Source organism: Petaurus breviceps, unplaced genomic scaffold, assembly GCF_028583685.1.
Source record: "Petaurus breviceps papuanus isolate PSGF00001 unplaced genomic scaffold, PetGlider_PUasm1.0 90681, whole genome shotgun sequence".
Lineage (NCBI taxonomy): Eukaryota > Metazoa > Chordata > Mammalia > Diprotodontia > Petauridae > Petaurus > Petaurus breviceps.
This window is the reverse complement of record NW_027187307.1, coordinates 4330377-4356478: the sequence shown is the minus strand read 5'-3', so window position 1 is coordinate 4356478 and position 26102 is coordinate 4330377. Positions and strand designations below refer to the sequence as shown.

Genomic DNA, 26102 nt, shown 5'->3' with positions numbered 1-26102 from the left:
ACTACACTCGGCATTATCTTATCATTGACCTTCCCAAGATCCCTGGGGGCCACCTGCCTTCCTTACCCACAGGGCTTTGTCTGACCACTTGAGATGGGCCTATGCCAAAGCTTGCAGTACACAGTGAGTATTTCAAAAGAGCTTCCATCTTATTATGGTGGGTGCTCCCTGCATTGATAATGCAGACCTCACCCCTCCACACCTCAGCAAAAGGCTTACATTGCAAAAAGACTTGCAAATGCACCTTGTAGCCACCTCTGTCTTTATATCCCCAGGGTGCCTGCCTTGTGTTGGTTGAATGGAAGTAAAAACCACAACAAACGGTGTGTGTCACAGTGTGCTACTTACTGCTGGGTTGTGTTTGTTGAAAGGCATGGGACCCGACACTGAGCTGGCTGGTGCCAATGAATAGGAGCCAGAAGCAGCTGTCTAAGGGGAGCTGAGGAGATATGGCAGAGGGAGGGCAGCAGGCAGGCTTTTGTGTGCCCCAACAAACAGCTTTCAGGGGAAGCCACAAAGGATTTTGGCTCACTTTGAGAAGCAGAGGTTATGGACTCAAGGGAACCACTGCAGTGATCTTGGAGTGTGAACTAGATTTAGGTTCCTGCCTAAAACTGTCCCTGACTGTGTGGGCCATAAATACCAGCTGGTCTCTCTGCTAAAGGAAAAGAAATGTGTGCCTCTGCTCAGACTTTGGAGAGAGGCTCTGTTTTCCCTTCTCTCCTCTGCTCCCGCCCCTAAATGATCCACACCCAAATACTGAGTTAAAATGCATCCTAGTAAAGATCCTGTTGCTTTTTGCTTGCTTGCTTATCCCGGTTTGCCTGTGAAACCCCTTCAAAGTCCTACAGCTGCAGTGAAGTGCCTGGACAGGTGCCTACCTGGGAACAGCTCCAGAGAGTTGTCTGAGAACCGAATTTTTATCAATCAAATACCAGCATTTTTTTTTTGCTTTTTTTTTTGGAGGGGCAATTGGGGTTAAGTGACTTGCTCAAGGTCACACAGCTAGTAAGTGTTAAGTGTCTGAGGCCGGATTTGAACTCAGGTCCTCTTGATTCCAGGGCCGGTACTCTATTCACTGTGCCACCTAGCCGCCCCAAATACCAACATTTTAAACACACCAAGGGAACTCCCCATTTAAAGGAATTCTAGAGTGAATTCTTTTATGAAATTAAGAACCAAACCTGATCGTTTTGATAAATCAGAATCAGCATATGTTGAATTTGGTTTAAGTGGGGTACACCTCTACTGCAGGTAGGGGAAGGCATGTTTTCATGATATGGTGACAAAGAAGAAAGATTAAAGCCATGGTACCATTACCTACTGACACCAATGCACAAAACAGCAGCTTTCACTGCACTGGCATGTTTTCTGACCTGCACATTTAGTGAACGGCTGCAAGGAACGATAGTGAGCATTTTCCATAGGGCTTTAAGGTCTGCAAAATGCTTTACAAACATCATCTCACAAACAAGTTATGCTGTACACAAGTGACAGAATACTCTGTGTAGTAACAAATCAGCGAGGGGACGGTTTCAGGGAAACTTCCCAAAATCTAATGATCTGAGGCAAAGCAAAGTGAGCAGAAGCAGAACGACTTATACAATAAAAATGATATGAAGAGAGACAACTCTGAAAGACTTAGAACTCTGATCAACACAATGATCAGCCATAAATCCAAAGGAAGCACCTTTAGAAGGATGGCTGACAGAGTGAAGATTGAAGCTATTTCTTCTGCCTAAATGACCTCCAACACCCATATCCACCTAGGGAAATCGAACTCTCCTTTCAAGATCCAGTTCAATTCCTCCTCCATAAAGCGTTGTCTGATCACCACAAACGAGAAAGGTCCCTTTTCCCTCTAAACTGCTCTGACCTTTAGCGTGTCACGTGACAATTCTCATGTACCGCTTCATCCCTGTGCACACACTTATTGAGTTTTTTCCTTAGCCTAAGAAGCATCAATGTCCTTTTTCTCCATTTACTCTCTTCATTTAACTGTCATTTTCCCTTTTAATCAACTGACTCAGAGGGTAGCAGTTAGTTGTCATTAACAAGCTGCTCTTGTCCATTTATATCTTAAAATGCCATCCACTGAGGAGGACCCTCACGTTAGGGAAAGAAGACAGGCACCTTCGAATATCCCACTGAAGTTGGTGCAAAATGAGGCTAATTTTAGCTGGCTCCGGGACGTGACGAATTCTTACCTTCATGGTAACAGTGATGGTACTATTCACGTTGGCTTTAAACAACCAGCCTTGTTTTATCATTCCGCCCTTCTGTGAACATAATGAAGACGAGTCCTGAAACAAATAAAAATAGCAATAAACCATTCATTAAATACATTTACTGAGCATCCTGAATATATAAAACGCTGTGTAAGGGACCATCATATTTCCAATTTTCTAATTTCCATGTGAAGCTGAGCTTTGTGCCCACAGAGCAATGGGGGCCACTGAAGCCAAGGATTCTCCAGTACTTCCAAGTGCGGTGGCAATGCATGGCCTTGGAGGTTGGTCCCTTCCAGTTCCAGATGCATGATCCTATCATCTTGGGAAACTTCAAAGGGAAAAAGTGGCAGCTACCTACATGGCAGTTAGCAACAAAGGGACTGGCCTGAGGTGTGGATGGTTCAGCACAGGCATCCCTATGTCCAGAAAAAAGAAATGAGATGCTGTGTCCTACCCTAGGGGGGTCAGTACCATCAGGCAGTGCTGTGTCTGGTGCACTAAGCAGGGCTGAGCCCTAACACTCGGTTCTGGCTCCTCCTCTCTCTCTCTGGTTTTTCTTCCCACTCTGATGATACCATCTGCTCCCACAGGTTCCCTTAGCACCTTCATGCTGAGGGTTCTCAAAGCCAGCGTCACTCTTGCTGAACTGCAGCCCTACATGGCCAGCTATCTGCTCGTTCCGCTAGGAGGCTCCATCAGCATCTCCAAACCAGCACATCCAAAACATTCTCTTTCCACCCTCCTCCAAAACCCGTATTTCTGTTGGAGGCATTGTCATCATTTCCTGTTGACATTAAGGTTCACAACTTTGGAGTCATTGGAATCATTTGGAGCTCCTTCAGAGCCTACCTCCCCATCCAATCAACTGCCAAATTTTGTCAATTCTACTCCAGCTACATCTTAGTCCTCTCCTGCCCTGTCACAGGATCACCTCTCACCTGGACTGTTCTAACAGACTCCTCCCTCATCTGGCTCCTGAGTTCCGGTCTCCCCCTTTTCCAAAACCTCCTCCATGTAACGAGCATGGCATTCCCCATCTCATCAATCTTCAGTGGTTCATGATAGCTTCTCAGATAAACTCTTAGGTTCTCAGTGTGCCATTTAGTTCTCTATAATCTGCCTCCAATGTGCCTTTCCAGACATTTCAGATTATGCCCTTTCAAACACCCCAAAATCCAGTCAAAGTGGCTACACTTTGTCATCCAACATCTATCTCTTCACAAGCTGTCCCCCACGCTCAGAATGTATTCTGTCCTACGTTTGACCCTCAAATATCCACATTCGAGGCTCGGTTTGGGGGTTTCCTTCTTCTTGAGACCTTCTCCAATGTCGGTGCCCCCTCCCCAATTACCCTGCACTGACATACCCTATGAGCTGCACACCCTCCAGAGAATGCAGCTCCTTGAGAGCAGGGTCTTGCATTTTTGTCTGTATCCCTAGCGCCTTGCATAGAGTGGGTGTTTAATCGTTGTTTGTGAGGTTGAATTTTCAAGGAGTCCACTTTGAAAATGCCTTTCATTTTATATGGCAGAACACGAGGCCAATGCCCTCGTCTTTGCCCTTACCTCGTCCTTTTCACAGTCCTCATCAATCTCAAATACGTGACTGGGAATCTTTTCTGGTCTCAAGGATTTGCTGAAAAAAAAAAAAAAGAATGAAATCTTAGAAAGCAAACAGCACACAGAGCAAGCTCCAGATAAATGGCTTCTCCTCTCTCCTTCCTATGCAGGACACCATGAAGCACAGAAATGGCAGCAAGGGCAAGGTGAAGAGACATTTGGCCACCCTGTGTACAGCCATGCTTGGAGAAGGGCTAGCTCAGCCCTCACAGCATGATCAGCAGCCTTTAGCCCCTTAACCTCAGAGGGAGCATTGTGGGGAAGGTAACCTTTGAGTTAGCATGTCCAGACTGGATGAGGGCATGGTGGTGGCTCTGCCTCACAAGGCATGGAATTAGCAGGTTGGTTAGCACAGGGAGGAAGTGTGCCCCTTCCCAGAGGGCCAACATACTGAAACAAAGACTTGCTTTTACTACCTCCCACCCTGGTTCCACCTATATTTAACAAGAGAAAAAAGAAATCGCCTTACTCAGTCCTGCTTCAGATTCTTCCCTGCTCCCAATTTAAAGGATCACAGAGCAAGCACTAGAAAGGACCTCAGAGACCATCTAGTCCAATCTCTTCATTTCACACAACAGGAAACTGAGGCCTATGCTGGTTACGTGACCTGCCCAAGCAGCTACACTGTTGAGGAGACAGTGTGCTAGACTTGGAGTCAGAAAGATGAGAGTTCAGATCTAACCTCAGACACTTATAAGATGTGTGACCCTAGGCATGTCACTTAACCTCTGCTTGCTTCATTTTCCTCATCTGTAAAATGTGTAATAATGGTACTTACCTCTCAGGGCTGTTGTGAGGATATAGAGAGATAACATGTAAAGCACTGTCCAAATGCTCCCTATTCTTATTATGTCAGAAATAGGAATGGAGGGGCGGCAAGGTGGCTCAGTGAATAGAGCCCTGGCCCTGGAGTCAGGAGGACCGGAGTTCAAATTCGGCCTCAGACACAACACAAAAACTAGCCGTGTGACCTTGGGCAATTCACTTAACCCCAATTGTCCTCCAAAAAGCAAAAAAAAGTAGGAATGGTGCTCAAGTACTCTGCCTTCCAAGCCGCTAGTCCTTCTGCCATCTGGCTGAGGATTCTAGTCACACGCTTGCAGAAAAGTCAGGATTAAAACTCATGTCTCCTTACTGTCCCGGACCCAATGCTCATCACACCCCTCACAAATCGTCCTTCCCACAGTCAATACAAAGACAAGTAGCATGGCAACCGACTAGGAGGAGTCAGCAAACCCCAGTTCCAGTTCCTACTTTATCGTTTCCTTGCTGTGCAACCTTACACAAGTTACTTAACATCTCTGAGGGTAAACATCCTCATTTGTCAAGGAGAGAATAGTGCCCCGCTGTGCCTCCATGGCAATAATTGGAAGGAAATTGGAGGGGGGCATATAAAAATCCTCAAAGCTTTTAATAGTGCTGTATCAGCAAAGGGGCTGGGGAAGAGGAGAGTCTTCTCTGAGGTATGGAAAGAGTCAGCTTGAGGATCGTATTGGGAGAGTCACTATAATAGACACAATGGTTTGCTTTCTTTAAATTTAAGGCACAATTAAATCGACGTATTATTTGTCCTTTGAATATGCTTTGATATTTTGCAACCACAAAAAAATAGATAAAATTGCCAATTATTAGGCTAAGCTTCTTCTCCTTTTGTTTTCTTTGACAAAGAGTCATGTCACTAGATGCATAATTATCACTTGTGCTCGATTACAGCTGAGGCAAGGCCTCCTCAGAGATGGAGACGACGATGCTTACAAGCCCTATTTCACAAGGTTGGTGGGAGGAAGGGCATTTGATAAATCATGAGGAGTTATAAAAGTTATTCTTTTTACAAGGAAGTGCAGTGATGTCAACCAAATTTTCTCAGTATCTCCATGGGACCAGGAGTTCCTAAGAGATCTGAAACAATCAGCTAAAAATAGGCACCCTTTGAAATCGCCATCCACTGTCCTCTCAAAGCATGATGGTAGATGGAATGACTGCACAGGAGAGGATCTTCTTAAAACTCTCAACTGTAAAAAGGTCACATGACAAACTCACGGGAGGTGCCAAAAAATGCCATTTCATGTCGATGTTGATCCAAAAAGCAAAGGAACTGGGAAGGTGAAAAAGAGAAGGCCAAGTGACACTGTGGAAGAAGCAGCCTGAGACTGGCCCGAACAGCACTGAGCATCAGCAAGGAGCACTAGGCCTGCCCCTTGGGCCTGGATGGGCCATGAACTGGAGCTGCTGGGTCCTACACCACCAGCACGGGCAGCAGCCAGAGGCAGCCTCGGCTGAGCTCACCACTGCCCCCCACTGCCCCCTTTGCCCCCCTTGGGGCAACTTTACAGCCATTGCCTTGGTGGTCTTTGTGGCATTCTACAAAGGTGCCTCAGTTAGTTTAAAAAAATAAATGAGTCAAAAACCTCCCCTTCACAATGAATTATTTTTGCCAATTGCTCAACTTACCAGGGCAACATTCGAAAGTCTCCAGAGAAATCTTCATACTTGTAATTCACCACGTGCCAGTCTGAGCTGTATGTCTTAATACACTGAAAGCAGACTGAAATCATTAGTTGGGGGCACAGAAAAATAAACACAAAGTTATTTAAAAAGAAAAAGGTGTTCTCGGTCTGATTTTAAAGACAATTTTCACTGATTTTTTTTTCGGGGGGGGGGCGTTCTGCCACCTGTTATCTCTCACTATAGCCCATCCCTCCCTTTTGTTATCAGTCATCTCTGATAATAAGAAATTTTGTAAAAGAGGAAAAATTAGGAAAAGAAATGACTCTGCAAGAGGCAACTTGCAAAGAGCTCTCAGCCTCTCCCTGGCTGGGGCCTGGCAGCTGAGGAGCCTCCCCTCAGGCCCTCCACCCCACCCAGACTCAGCATCTCCACGAGGCCAAGGGAGCAGCTTGGGAGGTAGGCCAGCCACTTCAGGCACAGCCTGGCAGTGCCACTGTATAGGTCCCAGACATAATTCCAACTACATTTCTACTTCCTGCAGAATGCAATGAATGAGCACCCCCTGGTCTGGCTGGGCAGGACTGGCCAGCCTCTCTCTTACTTTGAAATCACAACCACCATGAAAGAAAAGGAAAATTCATTAAATGTGTCATCAGGAGCTGGGAAGCCACGTGGCTCCTACCTCTTTCACAAAGAGACTCTGAGCCTTCCTTTCAGCATCTTCTGGCACCGTGGACTCAACTGTCCTTCTCTGCCGAGCTATCACAGACACCTAAGAGGAGGAGACAAGTCTTACAGACCCTGCCTGAGCCGAGCCCTGGGGTTTGGGGGAACATCAGAGCATCAGATTAAGGGCTCCCCTACTCACAGACAGGTCCTCCATGGGGAACATGAGCAGGTCTCGGAGAGGGTCACTGTAAATCTGGGCCTTCCTTTGGGCAACAACGTTCTCATAGTCCAGAGGCTCGACAACTTTGGTTTTCTCCTTTGTGGGGGGTGGGAGGGCAAAAAAAGGAATTCATGCTATGAATTTACACTGATAATAGCAAGAAGATCATGTTTAAAATAAGAGAAATTTACCATTGAAGGAATCATTCTTTTTCCTCAAATACATCCTGGGAATACTTTCATAAAACAGATAAATGCCATTCATCTGTTTGAGGCCAGGCCGTCTATGGGTTCTATTTGACACAGCACCCACAATGTCAGACTTAAATACCCAACAGGATGTCCAGGGCTACACTGAAATCTTGTACTGAGGGGTGGCTAGGTGGCACAGTGAATAGAGCACTGGCCCTGGAGTCAGGAGGACCTGAGTTCAAATCCGGCCTCAGACACATAACACAAAAACTAGCCATGTGACCTAGGGCAAGTCACTTAATCCCAATTGCCCTCCAAAAAGCAAAAAGAAAAAAAATTAAAAAAGAAAAAGAAATCTCATGCTGAGGACATCCAGAAGCATGACTTCCTAACTCCAAGAAACACATAAAAAAAAGCTGTAGCAAATACCCTGAGTCTCTCACTTGGAGCTTGTCTGGACTCAGTCAGAGCCAAACTCCAAATCAAGCCTCGTGTTCAAGTCTCATCTCTGCCACATACCAGCTGTGTGACCATGCTTACAGGTTCAATAAGATTCAGGATCCCAAAGGCCAGGACAAGGAGACATGCCATTGATGCCAGGGGAAAACTCGAGGGGCACGTGCTTAGGGAATGACCCCTTGTGTCAGAGATGCAGGGAGGTCGTGAGGTTCCAGATCCATCCCTAGAGATCTAGATAGATTTTCTCTAAGCCAAGGCTTAGCTCGAGAGGTAGTGCTGGCTTCTGAGACCCCCAACCCTGGGCTGGAATGGCGGAGAAGTAGAGCAGGCAACTTTATGGAGGCCAGAGGCGACACAAAGGGGCACGGACACAGGGCCAACTTCTGGGAGCCTGGCGCCCAACAGGTGAAGCAGACGGCGAATGGGACAAAGCACTGGGGCCAGGGTGCAGGGAGCTCAGACCTGAGCTGGATGTGGCTCTAAGTTGAGGCTGGCACCTCCTCATATTAGGGAGAATTCCCAGGTAACTGGCAGCTAAGAGATACCAAAGCCCTGCTGCCAGGGCCAGCAGTGAGCCAAGGGTCATTCAGCAGCTCCTTCTGGTCCCACTCTGACTCTAGAGATTGGCTGGATTTCTTACATCTCAGACAAGCCGCCTCTCAGTCTCAGACAGCTAGCTAAGACTACAGTTGCAGATGGACTGTCAATCTACATGGGTAGAAGGAGTTCCCTCCACAGATTAAATCAAAGGTATAGACACCCTGCCATCAAAGGCTCAAAGATATATCATCCTTTTAGAAAAAAATTAGAAGTAGCACACAGTCAGCCCACAGACTCCATTCATTCACACAATCAATTGGGGGGGCAGCGGAGGAATGGGACACCACTCTTCACAGAAAGATCAGAGCTCAAATCCAACTTTGGCCATTTACTAGCTGTATGACCCTGGGCAAGTCACTTTAAATCTTTCTGCCTCAGTTTCCTTAGCTATCAATCTGAGATAATAATGCCCAAAAGCATAACGCACAGAGCCCTGGACATGTAGACAGGAAGACCTCAGTTCAGTCCGGCCTTGGACATTTCCTAGTCGTTTGAACCTGGGCAGGTCCATAACCCCAGTTTACCTTAGTTTCCTCATCTGTAAAATGTGGGTAATAATAGCACTTACATCAAAGGATTTTTGTGAGGACAAAATATAATATGTGTAAAGTGCTTAGCACAATGCTTGGCACATAGTAGGTACTCTAGAAATGCTTTTCCCCTTCCTTCTAGTCAATCGTTCAATTTGGTTTGAATTCAACAAGTTCAATCCCACAAAAATCTTCTGGGCCTCTACCATATGTGGGCCAACGTGCTGGGGGTACAAAGACAAAAAAAACCCTACCAGTCACTGTCCTCAAGTAGCTTACATTCTATGAATGGAATGAAACCTGCAAACAGATTAGTAAAGTACAAAGGTAGAAAACAGAGGGCAAGAGAGAGATCAAATTAACAGGGCAGTCTGAGGAATTTGGGGCAGCATAGAGGATGACCAAAAGGAGGCCCAGGAAAGGCTCTGTCCAAAGCAGGCCTGCCCTCTAGGTTCAGGAGAAGTGAGGAAGAGGAAATGCCCAGGATGAGTCTCCTTCCCTCCCCCCACAAGAAGCTTCTAGGCCCCACACTGCCCCCCCCACAAGAAGCTTCTAGGCCTCAGAGGAGATAGGACAGAGAAGTAGCTATATCAACATGATACAAATGAGAATGCATTAATAGCTAAGAGGGAGGCGTCCAGTGCTCAGAAAAAGCCAGAAGAGAAAGAAGCGCTCTGTACCATTGGGGAAATCAGGGAATGTTTCATGGAAGAGCTGGAATTTGGGGGGAAGAACAGGGAAGATTCTGACAGAAAGAAACAAGCTCTAATATCCAGGTGGAAGCAAAATACCTGATCTTTTCCCTTCTCCTATTTGGTTTTATGTCCTCTTTACCATTTTTCATTCCAGCTGGTACAATCTGTCCTTATAACCTGACTATTGTATAATGTGAAAGTATTTACAGATCCTATACTTGACTATAAGCCGCCAAGGGGGGAGGGGAGGGAGTGGGACAAAATGTGAAACTCAAGGAATTGTGGAATTGAATCCTGTAAACTAAAAGGAAACTAATTAATTTAAAAAAATAAATAAAAAGTTAAAAAAAAAGAAACGAGCTCTATCTTTGGGGCTTCTTAAACTATTCTAACCAGTGGGTTTATTAGTTAATGCTTTTTGAACCAGTGGGAGGTAGCTTAAAAGAACCCAAAAGACATCAGTTGAGTCTTACTTTCAGTTGTCAAAGTATCAATTTGTATCTCCAAAGACAGAAAAAGTTTAACAGCAATTTATCCAAATAAGGAATAGATCAAGTGAAATATATATGTATGTATACACACTACACACACACACACACACACACACACACACTCACACACACATTCGCACATGCTCACACACTACAACTACCACCACCACCTCCTTTGAACAAATTAGCAGCTAGAAACTCAAATCCAGAATATTGGGCTTGGGACTTTCACAGCAACTAAAGAAGTAGCTCGTTTTCCATCTCAGCAAGGTATCGTATCTCAGGCTGCTCATGGTACCACGGAATGAGTATTGGAGTCAGAGATTCAGAGGTCCCACGTGGAAATACCAGCTCTGCCACTTACTAGTCAGGCCAGCTATTCAACGCGTCTGGGCCTCGCTTCAGCATACATCAAAAGGGAGGGGAGATGGAATAGATGAGTTCTGGGCTCCTTCTAGCTCTCTATGATGCCACCCTCCTTCCTCCCAACATATTTTCAGAGAACAGAACTAGAGGAAGTAAAACTGTCAATGAATTGAAAATGGCTTGCACCAATTCCAACTGTAGAGAGCCTTTTAATGGGGATGGTTACCATACTCCTAGGGGCAGCTAGGGGGCGCAGTGGATACAGACTGAGACCTGAAGTCAGGAAGATGCAGCAACAACCATCTTCCTAAAAGTGTAACATTTCCTTCTAAGTAAAATAGGGATAATAATCGGATACCTGCCTTCGAGCGTTGTTACAATGATCAAATAAGAGAAAAATTATAAAGCACTTAGCACAGTGCCTGGCACAGAGTAAGTCCAACATAAATGTTAGCTATTATTATGATAATATATAAGGGCAGCTGGGGGCTGCAGTAGAAGAGCACCAGGCCTGGAGTCAGGAAAACTTGAGTTCAAATCCAGCCTCAGACACTTTCTAGCTGTGCAACCCCGGGCCATTCACTTAACCCTGTTTGCCTCACTTTCCTCATCTGTAAAATGAGCAGAAGGAAATGGCCAATCCAATATCTTTGCCAAGAAGACTCCAAAAAAGGGTAACAGAGAGTTGGGCACAACTGGAAATGACTAAACAACAACAAATTATTATTATTATTTTGCTGAACTTATTGTTTCTCTGCTACTTGAATAGGGGAGAAGGTGAGAGATATATTCAGATATGACAGTGATGTGAAAACAAAAGACAGCAATAACTTTTAAAAAGAGGTGAGAAATCTAGCCCCAAAAGAGCAACCCCCATGTGTATCAGAGGACTTTAAACTGGGAGCTCCAGGATAGAAAGGAAAAGCTTTGGCCTTTTGTTTTTATACTCACAAAGCCTAGCACATAATAGGTGCTTAACAAATGCTTATGGACTGACTGATCACCTCCCAAAGAGTTCGAGCCATTGGTTTCAATTAACTCCGGAAAACACCATCAAGCCCAACCAAACTACATTGCATTTTCTCATATAGTTAACCCTTCACTCGAAAAAGAAAAGTCCAAGTCAATGACTACTTTAAAATGTATCGTAGATTCATCTAAAAGTGACAACTACATCTAGCTCAGAGTTGTGAGGGATGTTATGTTCAATGAGAATTCACTTTTGTTTAAAGAAATGGATCCAATCTGGCTGTCCTGGCTGGTAACATAAATGGAAGCTTCAAATGCCATTTAAAAGATCTGACTTAAAGTCCAGTCTACCCTGTTGTAAATACATTTCTCCCAGAGAAATGCTCGATCCTCCTCTTCTTCTCTACAAGGCTCGTTTCGTGACACGAAGAGTTGGAATGTTGGCCATTGGTCCCACGATTGTCTTGATACCATATGCATAAGGGTTTCCTTTGAAATAGCTCAGGCCAGAGGAAGGACTAGCTTCTAGCAGTTTCATTTCCACCCTTTTCCCTGTGAGAACATAGAGAAATAGCTCGAATGGAAGGGAAATGGAAGATCTATCACTTTCCATAACAGAAGAGCTACAGGCATCACCACCAAGAAGATACAGACCTTGAATTTCCACTTTAGCCAAAACCCATTATAACCCCTGGGTCAAACACTAGCCCTTTAGAATTTCCATTACAAAGAGGGATCTCAGACTTAACTGGTACTCAGTCAGCCAAGTCACAGTCACAAGCCTTTCTGGAAAGCCCATTAACATAATATATTAAAATATCTTGAAAACCTGCAGGCACTATTCCTGATGTCAGCTATCGTCATCATGATAATATTATTTTTCTCATTAGTGGAGGTCAGATAGAAGTGGTCCAAGGACAAATTGCTAGTCAATTATTTTCGTATATTTAATTAAATGTACGTTAATGTAGGTAGATAAGATAGCTACTTTTTATAACTGAATAAGAGTACTGAGATATAAGCTCATCTTCTGGAGACTCACTGAAAGCTTCATTAGGACATTTACAGTAGCAGAAAGGCTGACGGGGATGACATCCCATCCCCACATGGTTTTACTTTCTTCTACGAGGTCTCTATATTTTAAGTTTTTCATTCCACATACCTTGGAGATTGAGTATTTGGTGTGGCAACATCCATAAATACGTCATTCTTATATTTTTATGGATCAGTGTTACGTCAATTTGGCTGGAGACAACAGTTCTAGTAAAACTGCGACTTTTCTAGTAGTTGATTTATTGAATTCTCAAAGACACCTAAGGTTTGTAGAAGGGACTTGCCATCTATCAGTAAATAAGATATAAAGATCTGGTATGTAATTCTAGCCACCTCGTTGTATCTGTTGGTATCCAGCAGCTGATACATGGTTGCAACCTGCAGTGATATGGTTACTGCCGTTTCATTAACTTTGCTGATCGAGAATTCTAGGGGTCTTAAGATTATTAACCTTTCTATAATTGCTACTGGCAAGGACCTGATCCTGAATTGCTATCATAAACTTCTTCACTTCAGATAATAAATGCACATGACAAGCATTTGTTCATCACTTCCTTATCAACACGTTATTGTTTCATGTGGATGGTTGCCCACAAAGTGTTTTGATTCCATTCTTGGATATCAGCCATTTCATAGGCTCCACCTGGAGCTAAACCACTTTTGGTATCATTCAAGGAATACAGTCCTATCTACCTGTTGTCAACCTTTATGACTTCTCTGCTCAGGAATGATGATAATGGATTTAAGGCTCAATAGAACCATAGCAGGCTTAAACCGTCTCCCTGCAAGATGCCATGTTTTGTAGCAATTACTCTCGATAGTTGGCATGTCAATAGAGAACAATCTTCCACAAAGACATGAAATACTTTTGCGTTGTCACTATGCTTAGATCTTTTTTATATATTTGCAATGCTTCACTAAGCCTTGAGTGCAGAACCAAGAGATGTGAATGCTTCAGTGCTTTCAGGTGGCTTGTCTAATAATCAGTTGACCAATAAGAAGTTGTTCTTTGCATCCTTGGAATTTTTTTGACATTTTTTCTAAGCATCTATAGATTCCTTGAGCAATGCAAGCTGTGATTGCTTCCTGTTAGGCAAGTGGCCAGGGTTTTTAGAAGGGTTAACTAAGGTCCTCACATTTCTGGTAATAAACATATGACGCCTTGTGATTTAAAAATAAAGCACGGGCTCAGGCTTACATCGAAGAGGGAGTTGGTAAAGTGCTTCAGTAATAATTCGAGAACACACTGTGAAGCTCGGAGCCAGTAGCTATGGATCTTATCCAGACCTGCTACTCTCCACTTTCAGCCATTTCCTTTTATGTCACTACTCTATCAGTCATTATATTGCTGGCACAAAAGCTTTTTCACAGCTGATCCAATTTTCCTTGTCACTCATCACAGAGACAACCAGAAATGTTTTCTATCCTCCTTTCTCCAGAGTTTTTTATGCTCTTTGGTTCCTTGTACTGCCCTACCTTTTTGGCTTTCGCTTTGAATTGCTAAGGGAAACAAGAATTTCTGATTCCAGATTCCATTCTGCAGGTTCTCTTTGGTTGCTTTTAATCAAGCACCATGATGTTTATTTTCTACCAAACACTGTGGTTCAATATTCATGTAGTCTTCCCAAGTCTTTCTATAGTCTTCAGTAGTTTTCTCAAGCTGCCTCTGTCAAGGAAGTGCGACTGTAGATGCCTACCCTTTGGAGCTTCCCTAATAAAATCATGCATACTCTTTGGTCCGACAATACCACTGCTAGGTTTGTATCCCAAAGAGGGAAAAAGGGGAAAAGGACCTATTTGTACAAAGATATTCCTAGAATCGGGAATTGAGGGGACACTGATCAAGTGGGGAATGGCTGAACAAGTTGTGTATATGATTGTAATGGGATACTATAGTGCTACAAGAAATGACAAGCAGGATGGTTTCAGAAAACTGATAGGAAGTGAAGGGACAGAATCAGGATAGCACTATACGCAGTAAAGCCATACTGCGTGATGGTCAATTGCAAATGACTTAACTCTTCTCAGCGACACAGTGATCCAAGATAATTTCAAAGGACTCATGATGAAAAATGCCATCGACCTGCAGAGAGAGAACTGATGAGCCGAGTGCAGACGGAAGCACACTATTGTTCGCTTTCTTTCCTTTCCCAACATGACTTAGACGGAAGTGTTACCACACATATATAACCTACACATCAAATCGCTTACTGTCTCAGGGAGGAGCTAAGTGAAAGGGGGGAGAACTTGGAACTCAAAATTTTATAAAACAAATGTTAAAATTGCTTTTATGTTAAATTGGGGGAAAATAAAATATTCTGAAATTTTTTAAAGGAGTTTTTCCAGATAGCTCTACCTTTCCTCCAATGGTTCTTATGGCAGTGATGGCTGCAGTCTACTGGCATAGGCAAGTCCTGAAATGTTCTTGTACTCTGTAAAATATTGTTGCAGAATCTATTCATACATGATGCTTATAACAGATATGTTTTTAAACTTCCTCTGTTTTGTCATCAAATTCTACAACAGGCTTTTACAGATTCAGTTCTAAGTACAGCTACCTTCTCTTCAAATTCGCGCAAGACAGGCATTATTTTGCCATCCATTTTATCATTAAGTGGTATTCCTGATTTGTCCCGAGTCAGCATGTCTTCTTCTTGGGCCAGAACATGAAGTGCTATTCATACATGTCTTTCTTTCTATTTATTGTATCCTAGCGCTTAGCACAATGCCTGACACATTGCAGGCACTGAATAAGTGTTCTATGTTGGACTGGATTAGATTCATATTATCTCTGCTTTTGTAGATGTTAATATGAGTACAAGGATGCTCTGGGTGGCTGCCCTATTTCTTAGTCACAAGAACAGTTATATCCCACTGGCCAGGGGGCTCAGCCCAACAGGAGCATTACAAAAGCCTAGATGGATGGCATTCAGGGTTCCTGGTGGACCGTCACCACCACCACCATCAGGGTCACAAGGCTTCTGCTAGATAGACCAGCAGAGCTGGTGCCCCCCTACTTAACAGTTTCTCCCCCCCTTCCACATAACCTGGATGATGGGTTGGATGTTGAGGAGGTGGTTATGCTGTTGCTGTTGTTGTCTAAATGGGGGAGGGGACATGATTTTTTACCAGATGCACAGATCAATGTGAGGCAATGAAGTCCTTTGTAATGGGCTTTGTAACATCACCTCACAGAATCACCCTATTTCAGAGGTGGAAGCTACCTTAGACACCAGTTAGACCAACCTCAACCTGAAGGAGGACACCCTTCCCAGCATTCCTGACAAGCAGTCATGTAGCTAGATGTGGCAATATGGGATTAACGTGAGTCTTCACTCTGGCCCCACAAAATGTACTATTTGATGTCCTCTGGAGCCTTTGTCCTGAGGAAGGGATCCTGGCCCCACCCAGATGTCCTCTCATTAGCCAACACAGCCTTTCTGATACGTTGAAAGATTCATAGCATAAAAATTTAGGCCCTATCTAGAGGGTCTCCCAGTAAAAGTTGCCCTGTTTCCACACTTAATAAAAGGCTAGGGACAGAGGCCATCTGTAAACAAAGGAGCCCAGGTGTATTTTCCTTGGAAGCAGAAATGAAAAAATAAGCTTCCTAAATTGTAGCCTCCTTAGCACTCACTAGTCCTAAAGCAACTGTTTGCCTGTGCGCTAGCAGACCTTCAAATCTAATTGATAACAAGTTAAGCACTGTAAGAAAACATATGACCTCCTTTAGGCCACAAAGGTAGCATTTAATTCATGGTTGCAGAAGCAAGTAAGAATGCAAACCTATCCCCAGGCCTAGTTTAATATCAGGAGCTACTGAAAGAACTGGACAGTTCAGGTTTACAGAATCTTCTTTGTAAAGATTAGGAGATTCTACAAGTTTCCTTCATTAAATATTTAAAATAGTCATTCAACAAGCACTGATGAAGCAAGTGACAATGTACAGAAAAGCAGCTGTCTGTTCCACACTTGCACTGGTCTTTGGCCCCCTTGGGCGTTACCCAGAGTGCCTAGCCTAGTGCTGAGTCAACAGAAAGTGCTCAAGTATGCCTAAAAGGACATCCCTAGAGCTAAAAGGAATCAGAGAAGCCATCCAACCCAATGTTCCATAGAGGGTGAATTTTTGTTAGAAGGGTTTCCTTTTCCTTTTGTTTTTTTTTAATTGGAAGAGGGAGATCTGGTAGAAAATAATTTGTTCATTGAATGAAAGTGTGGGGTTCAGCTGACTAGCCCATCCACTTAGAAGCGATTATCTTTGTTAGGTGAGAATATTTCAGATCATTTACTCAGTCAAGACAACAATCAAAAGGTTACATGTTCGACTGTGTTCCTAGATTTTTCCTTAGACAGTCATGCATCTCCCTGCACTGAGCTGAATAAAAACAAAATTCAAACCCTTTCGATGTGGGGGATGGACTCTATCCTGCAAACTCTGCTCAAAATCCATTCAAACCTGCCTCCACTAATGCTACAATTTTTACCCAAGGGAGGTTTTGGCTTTTAATAACCAGAAGATAATGAGACTCCGTGGTTTGGGGAGCTAGTGGTCGATTTACAGCTTTACACTCGTTTTTTCTGATCTGCCCTTTTCTGGAAGGGATTAGCACACCTCAAGTCCTTTATAAGAACAGAAGGAATCATCAGATTCAGCTTTAAGTGGGCAAGACACACATTACAGACAATTATCAAAGTGTTGTCAAGAGTCAGAAGCCTAGAGAATACAGCTGAGAGGATAGCAGACTGATGAAGAGGCTAGGATACCCGATGTTAATAATATTATACAAAAGCTCAAGTGGGAGAAGCTAAGGAGGTGCCAGTGCCAGGGACCAAAATGAAATCCAGAAAACACAAGCCAAAAAGATTGGGATTTACAGGATAAAAGGAATCAAAGGATTTCATTTGGGGACAGTTTTCATCCCCAAAGTCACACTGACATTTCATCTTCCCTAGTTTTGAAAAGGGCTTTTCCCTGTGGCTTCTATCACCTGAATTCCGAAACTAAGCAATAAACTTTGTTTAAATAGCTTGATTTTTTTTTGTTTTTTTCTTGATGTGTTTTATTTCAAAGCATAATTAATTTCTAGATATATTTCTATTCCCCTCTCAGAACCAGTCATAATCTCCTATATATCCAGAGAAAGAAGGGAGTTAAAATATCACCAGGTAGTTCTTACAACCTAAGACTGGTCCTTACAGCATCCCAGCATTCAACTCCATTTTAGGGTTTTATTTATTATATCAAGCATTGTTCAAGTACAAGAGATAAACAAATCCCAATAAATGTTGAGGGTGATACACACACACATATACATATATGTACATACATATACATATATGCTGGTAAGGGTTTACTAAGCCCAACCAACTCTTAATTTCCTGTGCTAAGGGATGAGATGAGATAAGTAGCAATGAGTTTACAATTAATCTCAAAACAAATACCCTCCAAAACCATTTGAATCAAAAGTCTCATTTTCTCCATCTCCAAAGCACTTACATCCAAGATACTGAAAACTGGAGAAACTAACTTAACGCCCCTTCCAGGAAGTAATCAAGAGAACAGGAAGCATCTAATCACAAGAATATTGTTCCTATGTAGGAATCACAAAGCATGAAAACGACAGACGGTCTTAGCTTTGGTACAATAGCAACATTCTTCTAAACTTTCAAAGCCTTGGATAAGAGTAGATAACCATACGCATAAATCTTTCCCAGCCCCTCTTAATCCCACCGTCTATTTTTCTATTTTTCCTGTCTCCAACTTGTTTGCCTGTTGGCTCCCCAAGGGCCGGGACTGTTTCTTATTTTTCTTTGCACCCCCGGCACTTAGTCCATTGCCTGGCACATAGTAGGCACTTAATCACTGCTCACAGAGTGACTGTCATAACTGAATGTTGCTGATTGCTGTGCTGCCAAAAGGGTTGCATGGTGTAGACCAGTTTATCAGCCATCCAGTGGTTCCATAATCTCACTGACGCATGACCCACAATCCATGTACACCTATCCATCCTGGGTGACTCATTCATGTCACTCCCACAGGAAGACCACCCAACACATTAGGGCCATTACTTGCTGCCTCCTGACATCCTGAAGGTTCTAGTCGAGCACACAGGCCGATAAGCAGGAGTTTCTCTCCCAGATCTTAGTATTCTCTGTACATATTTTCTCAATGTGATGCCTACGGCCTCTACTAAAGCCCATATTAGATGCCTCTTCATGGCACCAAGCTGTCCCTGAGTTATTAAATGCTCTAGCACTAGAAAGAGAGTTCTAACAGGGCCTGCAAATCTGGAAAGGCTTAGAATCAAGACCCAGCCACCTCAGTGAAGTGAGGCTCAAGGTATGACATCTTCAGTGTGAGCATTTATACTCTGTAATTAGCAAATGCTGCAAATAGGGGCTTCATTCATTTTTTGTTGATTTTTTAAAGTATTAAGAAAATTAAAAAACTTAAAAGTGTGCCCTGCCTTCTTGGAGAGGCTGTTGTTAAACATTTACCAGCATATTCCTGGGCTTAGGGCCAGAGCGTTGGCCACCAGCTAATAGCTGTTGTTGTTTTTTTCAATCACAGCAACTCGGTGCAAACCATTTAAAGTCTGGAAGAAGGAGGATCCACCGCAATGAAATCCCAGAATTCCCAAACAAAAACTATGGCATGGTTTGTCCTGTGCTTTTTCAGAAGAACAAAATCATAAAACGGAGATGCTTAAACTAGAAAACAAAACCTTAAAAGGACTTATCTACTTGAGTCATGCACCTACTAGATTACAAAAGAACACTAATAAAGCAGTCAAATCGAGTTTTTCCATCCCAGTGGTCTGTACGTACAGATAGTGGAACCATGGGAAAGGCTTCTGGTTTCTCCCCAATGGTCACCTCAAAAGATTACACATGTGCTAATGATACGCAAGATTCTCTTCATAAAACGCTTTTTTCATACCCATAATAGTCATGTAGTGAAAGAAAACACAGACAAAAAAAAAAACTCAAGAAAAATAAAGTTTAAAAAAGGGTATGCTTCAATTTGTAGACACCATCAGTTCTTTCTCTGGGGATGGAGAGCGTGTTTCATCCTAAGTCCTCCAGAGTTGTCTTAGATTGTTGTATGGCTGAGAATAGCTGAGCCATTCACAGCTGATCATCTTACAATATTGCTGCTACTTTGTACACCGTACATTTCACTTTGCATCAGTCCATGCAACTCTTTCCATGTTTTTCTGAGAGCATCCTGCTCATCATTTCTTATAATACAATAGTATTATCACAATTGTGTTATCACATAACACAACTTGCTCAGCTGGAATTCTTGGCCCCCAGAAAAGAACTGCTATAAATATTTTTGTACATATATGTCCTCTTCAGTTTTTATCTCTTTTAGGATACATATCTAGTAGTGGTCAAAGGGTATCCATGGTTTGCTCTGTAGAATGGTCAAATCAGTTCAAAACTCCACCAACAGAGCATTAATGTCTCACTTTGTTCACACATCCCCTCCAACAGTTGTCATTTACCTTTTCTGTCCTATTAACCAATCCAATAGGTATACAAGATATGTTTTAATTGTTTTAATTTGCATTTCTCCAATCAATAGTGAGTTAGATTATTTTTTCATATGGTCATAGATAGCTTTGATTACTTTATCTAAAAATTCATCATATCTTTTGATAATAAGATGCTTATCACAGAAACATATGACTTACATTAATTTAAACTGATCTAAATTCTTTTTGAATCTCTTTTCAACCAAAGACCACCAGGTGGCAAGCTCCATCACGTTTTTTCCCCAAATCCACCCCTCTTCTGAACTTCTGTACTACTGCTAAAGGCACTACCATCCTTGTATGTCCCAGATTTCCCATTTCACTTGTTCTGCTCCTCTCTCTCCCTAACCCTTCATAACCAAGACACAAAATCTTGTCATTTCTACCTCCACAACATCTCTCACATACATCCCCTCCTCCCCTAGTTCAGGGACTTTACTGTCCCTCACCCAGACTGCTGCAATAGCCTCCTATCTGGTCTATTTGGCCCCACTTTCCTCTCCAATCAATCCTTCACACAAGCTTCCAGAGTGATTTTCCTAAAGCATAGGACCACATCACCCCCTTACTCAACACATTTTCATCTCCATCATCTCTGCTCCTGGCTTCCTTGTCTTTCTTCAAGTCCCAGCTAAAATCTCACCTTATAGAGGAAGGCTTTCCTAATCTCCCTTAATGCTAGTGCCTTTTCTCCAAAATTATCTCCATATCTTGTTCGTATATAGTTGTTTGAATGTTATCTCCCCCATTAGACTGTGCGCTCCAGAAGAGAATGAAGAGCTGGGTTTCTTTTCACTTTCTTCAGATCCCCAGGGCTTAGCACAATGCCTGGACCGTGTAGGTGCTTAATAAATGCCACTTGACTGACCAAACATCAAGTTTTGCTCATTGATAAGCAAAACTCTATTTTTCTCTAATGGTTTTTCTAACACACCTTCTAGCAGGCTGTACATTTTGGCCCTAATCTCTCTGCTAACACCTAATACACAATCAAGTCCAGATCCCATCCCTTCTCACCACAAAAGAATTACTGAAGAATGGAAACAAGAGGTGGGAAGGAAGAGCTGCCATTTGGAACATGGCGCTCTCACACTCACCAATATCGGAGTTCAGCAGAGCCCACAGGAATGCTAACCACCTTGCTCAGATCCCTGAACCCTCCCCACCCCCACCCAGCCACGCAAGGGACCACATGTATCCCACCAGTGGCTCGGTGCAATTAGCATGACTTATGATAGTGATGGTGTTCACATCACATGATTGTAACATCTGTCCAGTGTTTTAGACCTTCTCAAGTACTTGCACAGCCACGAACCCATTTGAGCCTTGCAACAATTCCCTGAGGCACTATTGTTAGCCTGACTGTAGAAACGAGGAAACAGAGCTGAAGGGATGTGTCTAAAGCCCCCTTTGCCACCCAGGATATGTGAATTATCAAAAATCAACCAATGCAAGTTTAACGACCACCTACTCTGGACCTGCTCCTATCCTGGAAGCCTGCATACAACAGAGAATGCTTTGGTAAAGTGCTTGGCTCTGGATCAAAAGAAAGGGAGGGGATAAGAAGGTGGTGGCACTGGTTTGATTACAGAGGTAAAGGAAGAGACGAAACCATTACAGGTAAGAGAGTGGAAAGGGAAGATTTGTGGTCAGAAGACCTGGGTCTGAATCCCAGCTCTGCTGTTTCCAAGCTGTACGTAGAACCTTAGGCAAGTAACTTTTCCTCTCTGGAGTTCAGTTTCCTTCTCTTTAAAATGATGGGGTGAGACGAGATGAGATGATTTCTAAGGTTTCTTCCTGCTCTAAAGCTCCGCTAACCTAATATAGGCGATATAGCCAATGCCACAGAACAAAATGAAATCTTCTAAAGGACAAATACACAGGATGAGGCATAACAGACTCCAAAGCAGTGAGACAAATTTTCCTGCATGCCGTTCCAAAGGTTCTGGGCAAGGTCTGGATCACTTGACAGCAATAAGCTTCCAGAGCAAAGACAACTATCATTGGCACACATAGAGGATTCTGTGTCACCTTCTCAAAAGAAAAAGCACATATATACAGGAGGGCTACATTATCATATGTACCCATTAAAATACTCATTGCTCTTCTAATTCCCCTTATTTTTAGTGCAATATCCCATCCATATTTACAGGAACCAAAATGGCTCTCTTGCCAAGGATTCAAAGACAAGCAAATGGAGGTGCCTGACAACTCCCCGCATCAGTAATCCCGTCTCCATTCTTGAAACCTTTCTGAGTGTTACCCTTGAGATCCATCCAGGCTGGGTACCATCACAGCAGCCCCATGGAAGGGAAATAGCACAGCTGGAGACCTAGCAGCCTCTGCTGAGATCACTCATGGACACCTCTGGCTTGCCTTTGGATGTCACCACCTGAGGACAGCTACTGCTGTGGTTGAAAGTAAAATGAGTGGCACCCCAAACCAGCAGTACATCTTATTAAGCTCATGGGCATGGATGGGGACATGTGGGTCTCTAGATTTTCAAGGGTGTGACTCCCAGTGGAAACAGGCAACCAATGTGTGCGGTGGGGAAAAAACAAAAGGGCTCTGAGTGCTTGGGGGCGGGGGGGTCCTGTATATAGTAATCCCTGCATGACATAGCCCAAGTGCAGGAGCTCTGTAACATAGGGTGGCTCCTGACCTCTTAAAGGAAGGCCCACAAAGCTGATTTCAGATGGTCCAGGATAATGCCTGGCTAAAATATGGCGCTTGCCTGGTCCCTCTTGTATAGAATAATGAACACTCAACTTCTCTGACACAAAGCGTTTAGGCCACTGGGGGGGCTCTGGCTGCTTGGGCACTGCCTTCTTTGAGGGAGGGAGGTACTCCCTCTACGTATGAAGATGTCAAACCCTATGCTCAGGAGCCACTGTCTCCTGGAATTGCTGCAGCCAAAACAATAGGCAATCTACCAGAGTTGGACTTCTGCTCACGCTCTTCTATAAGGCTGGCAAGATACAGTCCCTCTTTCCCTTCTAGCTAGGGGGACAGAACACATACTCAAGAAGACAAATAACATTACAAGGCAGCAGAGGAGGAGGGAAAAAGCAGCAGCAAACTTCCAAAGCCAAGTGCCGACCAGAAATGTTTCCAGAGTAAACTGGGTATGTATCGTTTATGCCCCTACAAGGTGGTGAGTTCCTTGAGAACAGACTCTTATTCATATTCCTATGCTCATTACGTGCACACTGGAAGCTCTCACATCTAATAATTTAAGGGATGTGCTTACACGATGCAGTTAGGGAGACAAGATGCAAACATGAGCATCCAAAGATCGACTCCCTTTGTTTTGGCAGGCTGGGGGTGACAAGGTCAGCCCTGATTTCATTGGTATGGAAAGTGCCTCAAATGAGACAGACCAGGCCCTCCTCTGGCCACTGAGTCTTAGGAAATTGTCTGGGGCACAGAGACATCACCCGACTGGGAGGTGTCAAAGGCAGGACTTGATCCCAGGTCTTTCCGACTACAAGGCCAGCTCTCTAATCACTAAGGCATGCTAAATAGCCATTCAAAACCATAAACTATATCAGAAAGTAGCACTTGATTGCGAAATGAGTAATCCAGCCAGTAAGAGGCACAGTAATGGTGATCAAGGGATATGGGATTTAAGCTGGATTTTGAGGGATGAAAAGGATTTAGAGGTGGAGATGAAAAGAGGGCATGTCGAGGCTGGGGAGGAGGGAAAGGTTGCAGGGCAGGAAGGAACATGCACAAAGTCCGGAGAAGAGAAGGTATGTTTGGGGTCTGGTGAGCCTAGTTTGGCCAAAGCAGAGGGTTCATAACCACAGAGCTGGGAGAGAAGGTTAACAAGGGAATCTGGGGCCGTCTGGGGAGACACACCTGAACTTGGTGCTAGGATGTCCGAACAGGCCTCTGTGGGCATTGGGGAGCCATTGGCCCGAGTGGGGACATGATAAGGGGAAAGGAGCTCGTTAAGAAGATTAAGCAAGACCGACTGGGGAGCCTGAGAGCAAGGAACAGACTGGGGCGGCAGCCCAGGCAGGGGAGCTCCTTGGCACCCACCTAAACAGGGAGCACGAAGAGGCAGGGATGTTCTCAAGATTCAACCTATGGCTTGTTTTTGTCAACTGCAGTTCACAAAATGATCACTGAATTTTAGAACTAGAAAGGACTTTACAAATTGTTTGGTCCAAGTCCCTTATTTTGCAAAGAAGGAAACTGAGGCATACAAGTGACAAGTGATTGAGCCATTTGCCCAAGGTCATAAAGCTAGTGAATAGTAGCACAGCAAGGATTTGAATCCAAACCCACTAAAACCAGGGCTTCTTGCACTATGTTACAATGCCAGGCCACCTCGCAAACTTGACTAGATGTTAATGACTAGGTATGGAAATGGAATTATTATTGAAAAACAAAACTCAGATTCTGTTTGGAAGGCTCACATTTCCCAACATGCTTTCCCTTATGGTTTAGTGTTCCATGAACGTGCTCTTCCCACCCCTACCCCCCCAGCTCCTCTTATGCCACATGGGACTTCTAACAACTGCAAATGATGAAGGGGCATGTTCTAGGGATTTTTCAACTATAATTCATTGAGAAGCAAATCTATATATTCATTTGCCTTCTTTAAGAAGGTCCTGAAGCTGTCCAAAACAACTGTACTGAAATGGCTGGGCCTTGAACTCATCATGGGAATAAATTAAACGTTAAAAGTTCCTGAGACTACTGAATCCTTAACAGTTCAATGTCCTTGGCCTTAAAATTAGAAACTAATTGCAACTTCTGTAAATTCCTATTTCTTGGTCTGCAAAGGAAGTCTATCATCCTAAAACCCACAGGTGGCTTAAAGAAATGACTCAAACTCAAAGACTCAGTTTAGAAGGCCTGAGTGAATGAATAACTGTTATTTTGCAAAAGTGTCACAATCTATTGGAGAGCTGGGGTAGGCTGAGTTCGGTGTGATCAGACCAAACAACACCTTTAGGAGGAAGCATGGGTACACCCAGGTCCAATGGACTCTTCCCAAATGATCCTCTAGCCTCCCTGGTTTTCTGTTCGGAAGTGACCTTAGCCCGGCAGAACTTGTGGCCATGTTCACCATCAGAAAGGGCAGGTGACTCCTGACCTACTTCAGGTACTCACCTCCAATATTATCACCTCTGAAAACTGTCCAGTGTGCGCAACTGACCTGTAGTTTAATTACCCTACTTTGCTTTGCTTTCTGTCTCTTACCTCTGCCCCCACTTCATTCCCCTCACAGGCACCCAGAACACTCAGATTTCAGAATCACTGAATTTTGCATTTGGAAAGGATTGAGAGCCATTTAGATGAACGAGAATCCCCTCTATGACATATTCCACTAGTGACTAATCAGACTCCTCATTGCCCACTTGGCTCTACTACTCTGGGACATCTCTGACTTCGCCACCATTTTTTGTTTAGTCATTTCCATTGTGTCTGACTCTTCATGACCCCATTTGGGGTTTTCTTGGCAAAGATACTGGTGTGATTTGCCATTTCCTTCTCCAGTTCATTTTACAGATGAGGAAACTGAGGTAAATAGGGTTAAGTGACTTGCCTGAGGTCACATGGCTAGTGTCTGAGGCTAGATTTGAACTCAGGTCTGCCTGACTCCAGGCCCAGCACACCGCCCACTTCTCCACCTTGCCTCTGAGTTGAGTGACCCAGCCACCCCCTACTCCTTTCATCTTCCCTTTGTTTTCAGCTTCCTTTTGTGTGCTGTCTTCCCTCATTAAATTATAAACTCCTTGAGGGTAAGGACAGTGCTCTTTTCATATGTGTAGCCCCAACACTTAGCACAATACCTGGCACATAGTAGGTGCTTAATAAGTGTTTACTGACTGTATATTGGCTGACCTTTGCTCAAATATCTTTAGTGAAGGGTAATCCTCTACTCTCCAGGCAGCTGATTACACTTTTCGACAGCTCTAATGGCTGTCTAGAACGGCAGCCAGGTGCTACAGTAGAATAGAGTGTCAGGCCCAAAGTCAGGAAGACTCATTTTCTGAAGTTCAAAT

General features: G+C 43.7%; 1 protein-coding gene across 2 annotated transcripts in view; it reads right to left on the bottom strand.

Annotated features, from left to right (window-relative positions):
- DOCK11 (dedicator of cytokinesis 11) overlaps nucleotides 1-26102 on the bottom strand; it is a 176760-nt gene that overhangs the window by 122672 nt on the left and 27986 nt on the right. For both annotated transcript variants that reach the window (XM_069065225.1, XM_069065226.1), the window contains exons 2-6: nucleotides 7167-7283; nucleotides 6981-7070; nucleotides 6302-6384; nucleotides 3797-3866; nucleotides 2208-2303 (exon numbers count right to left, since the gene is read on the bottom strand). In XM_069065225.1, the coding sequence (XP_068921326.1) occupies nucleotides 2208-2303; nucleotides 3797-3866; nucleotides 6302-6384; nucleotides 6981-7070; nucleotides 7167-7283 (456 nt within the window). The remainder of the gene's footprint in view (nucleotides 1-2207; nucleotides 2304-3796; nucleotides 3867-6301; nucleotides 6385-6980; nucleotides 7071-7166; nucleotides 7284-26102) is intronic.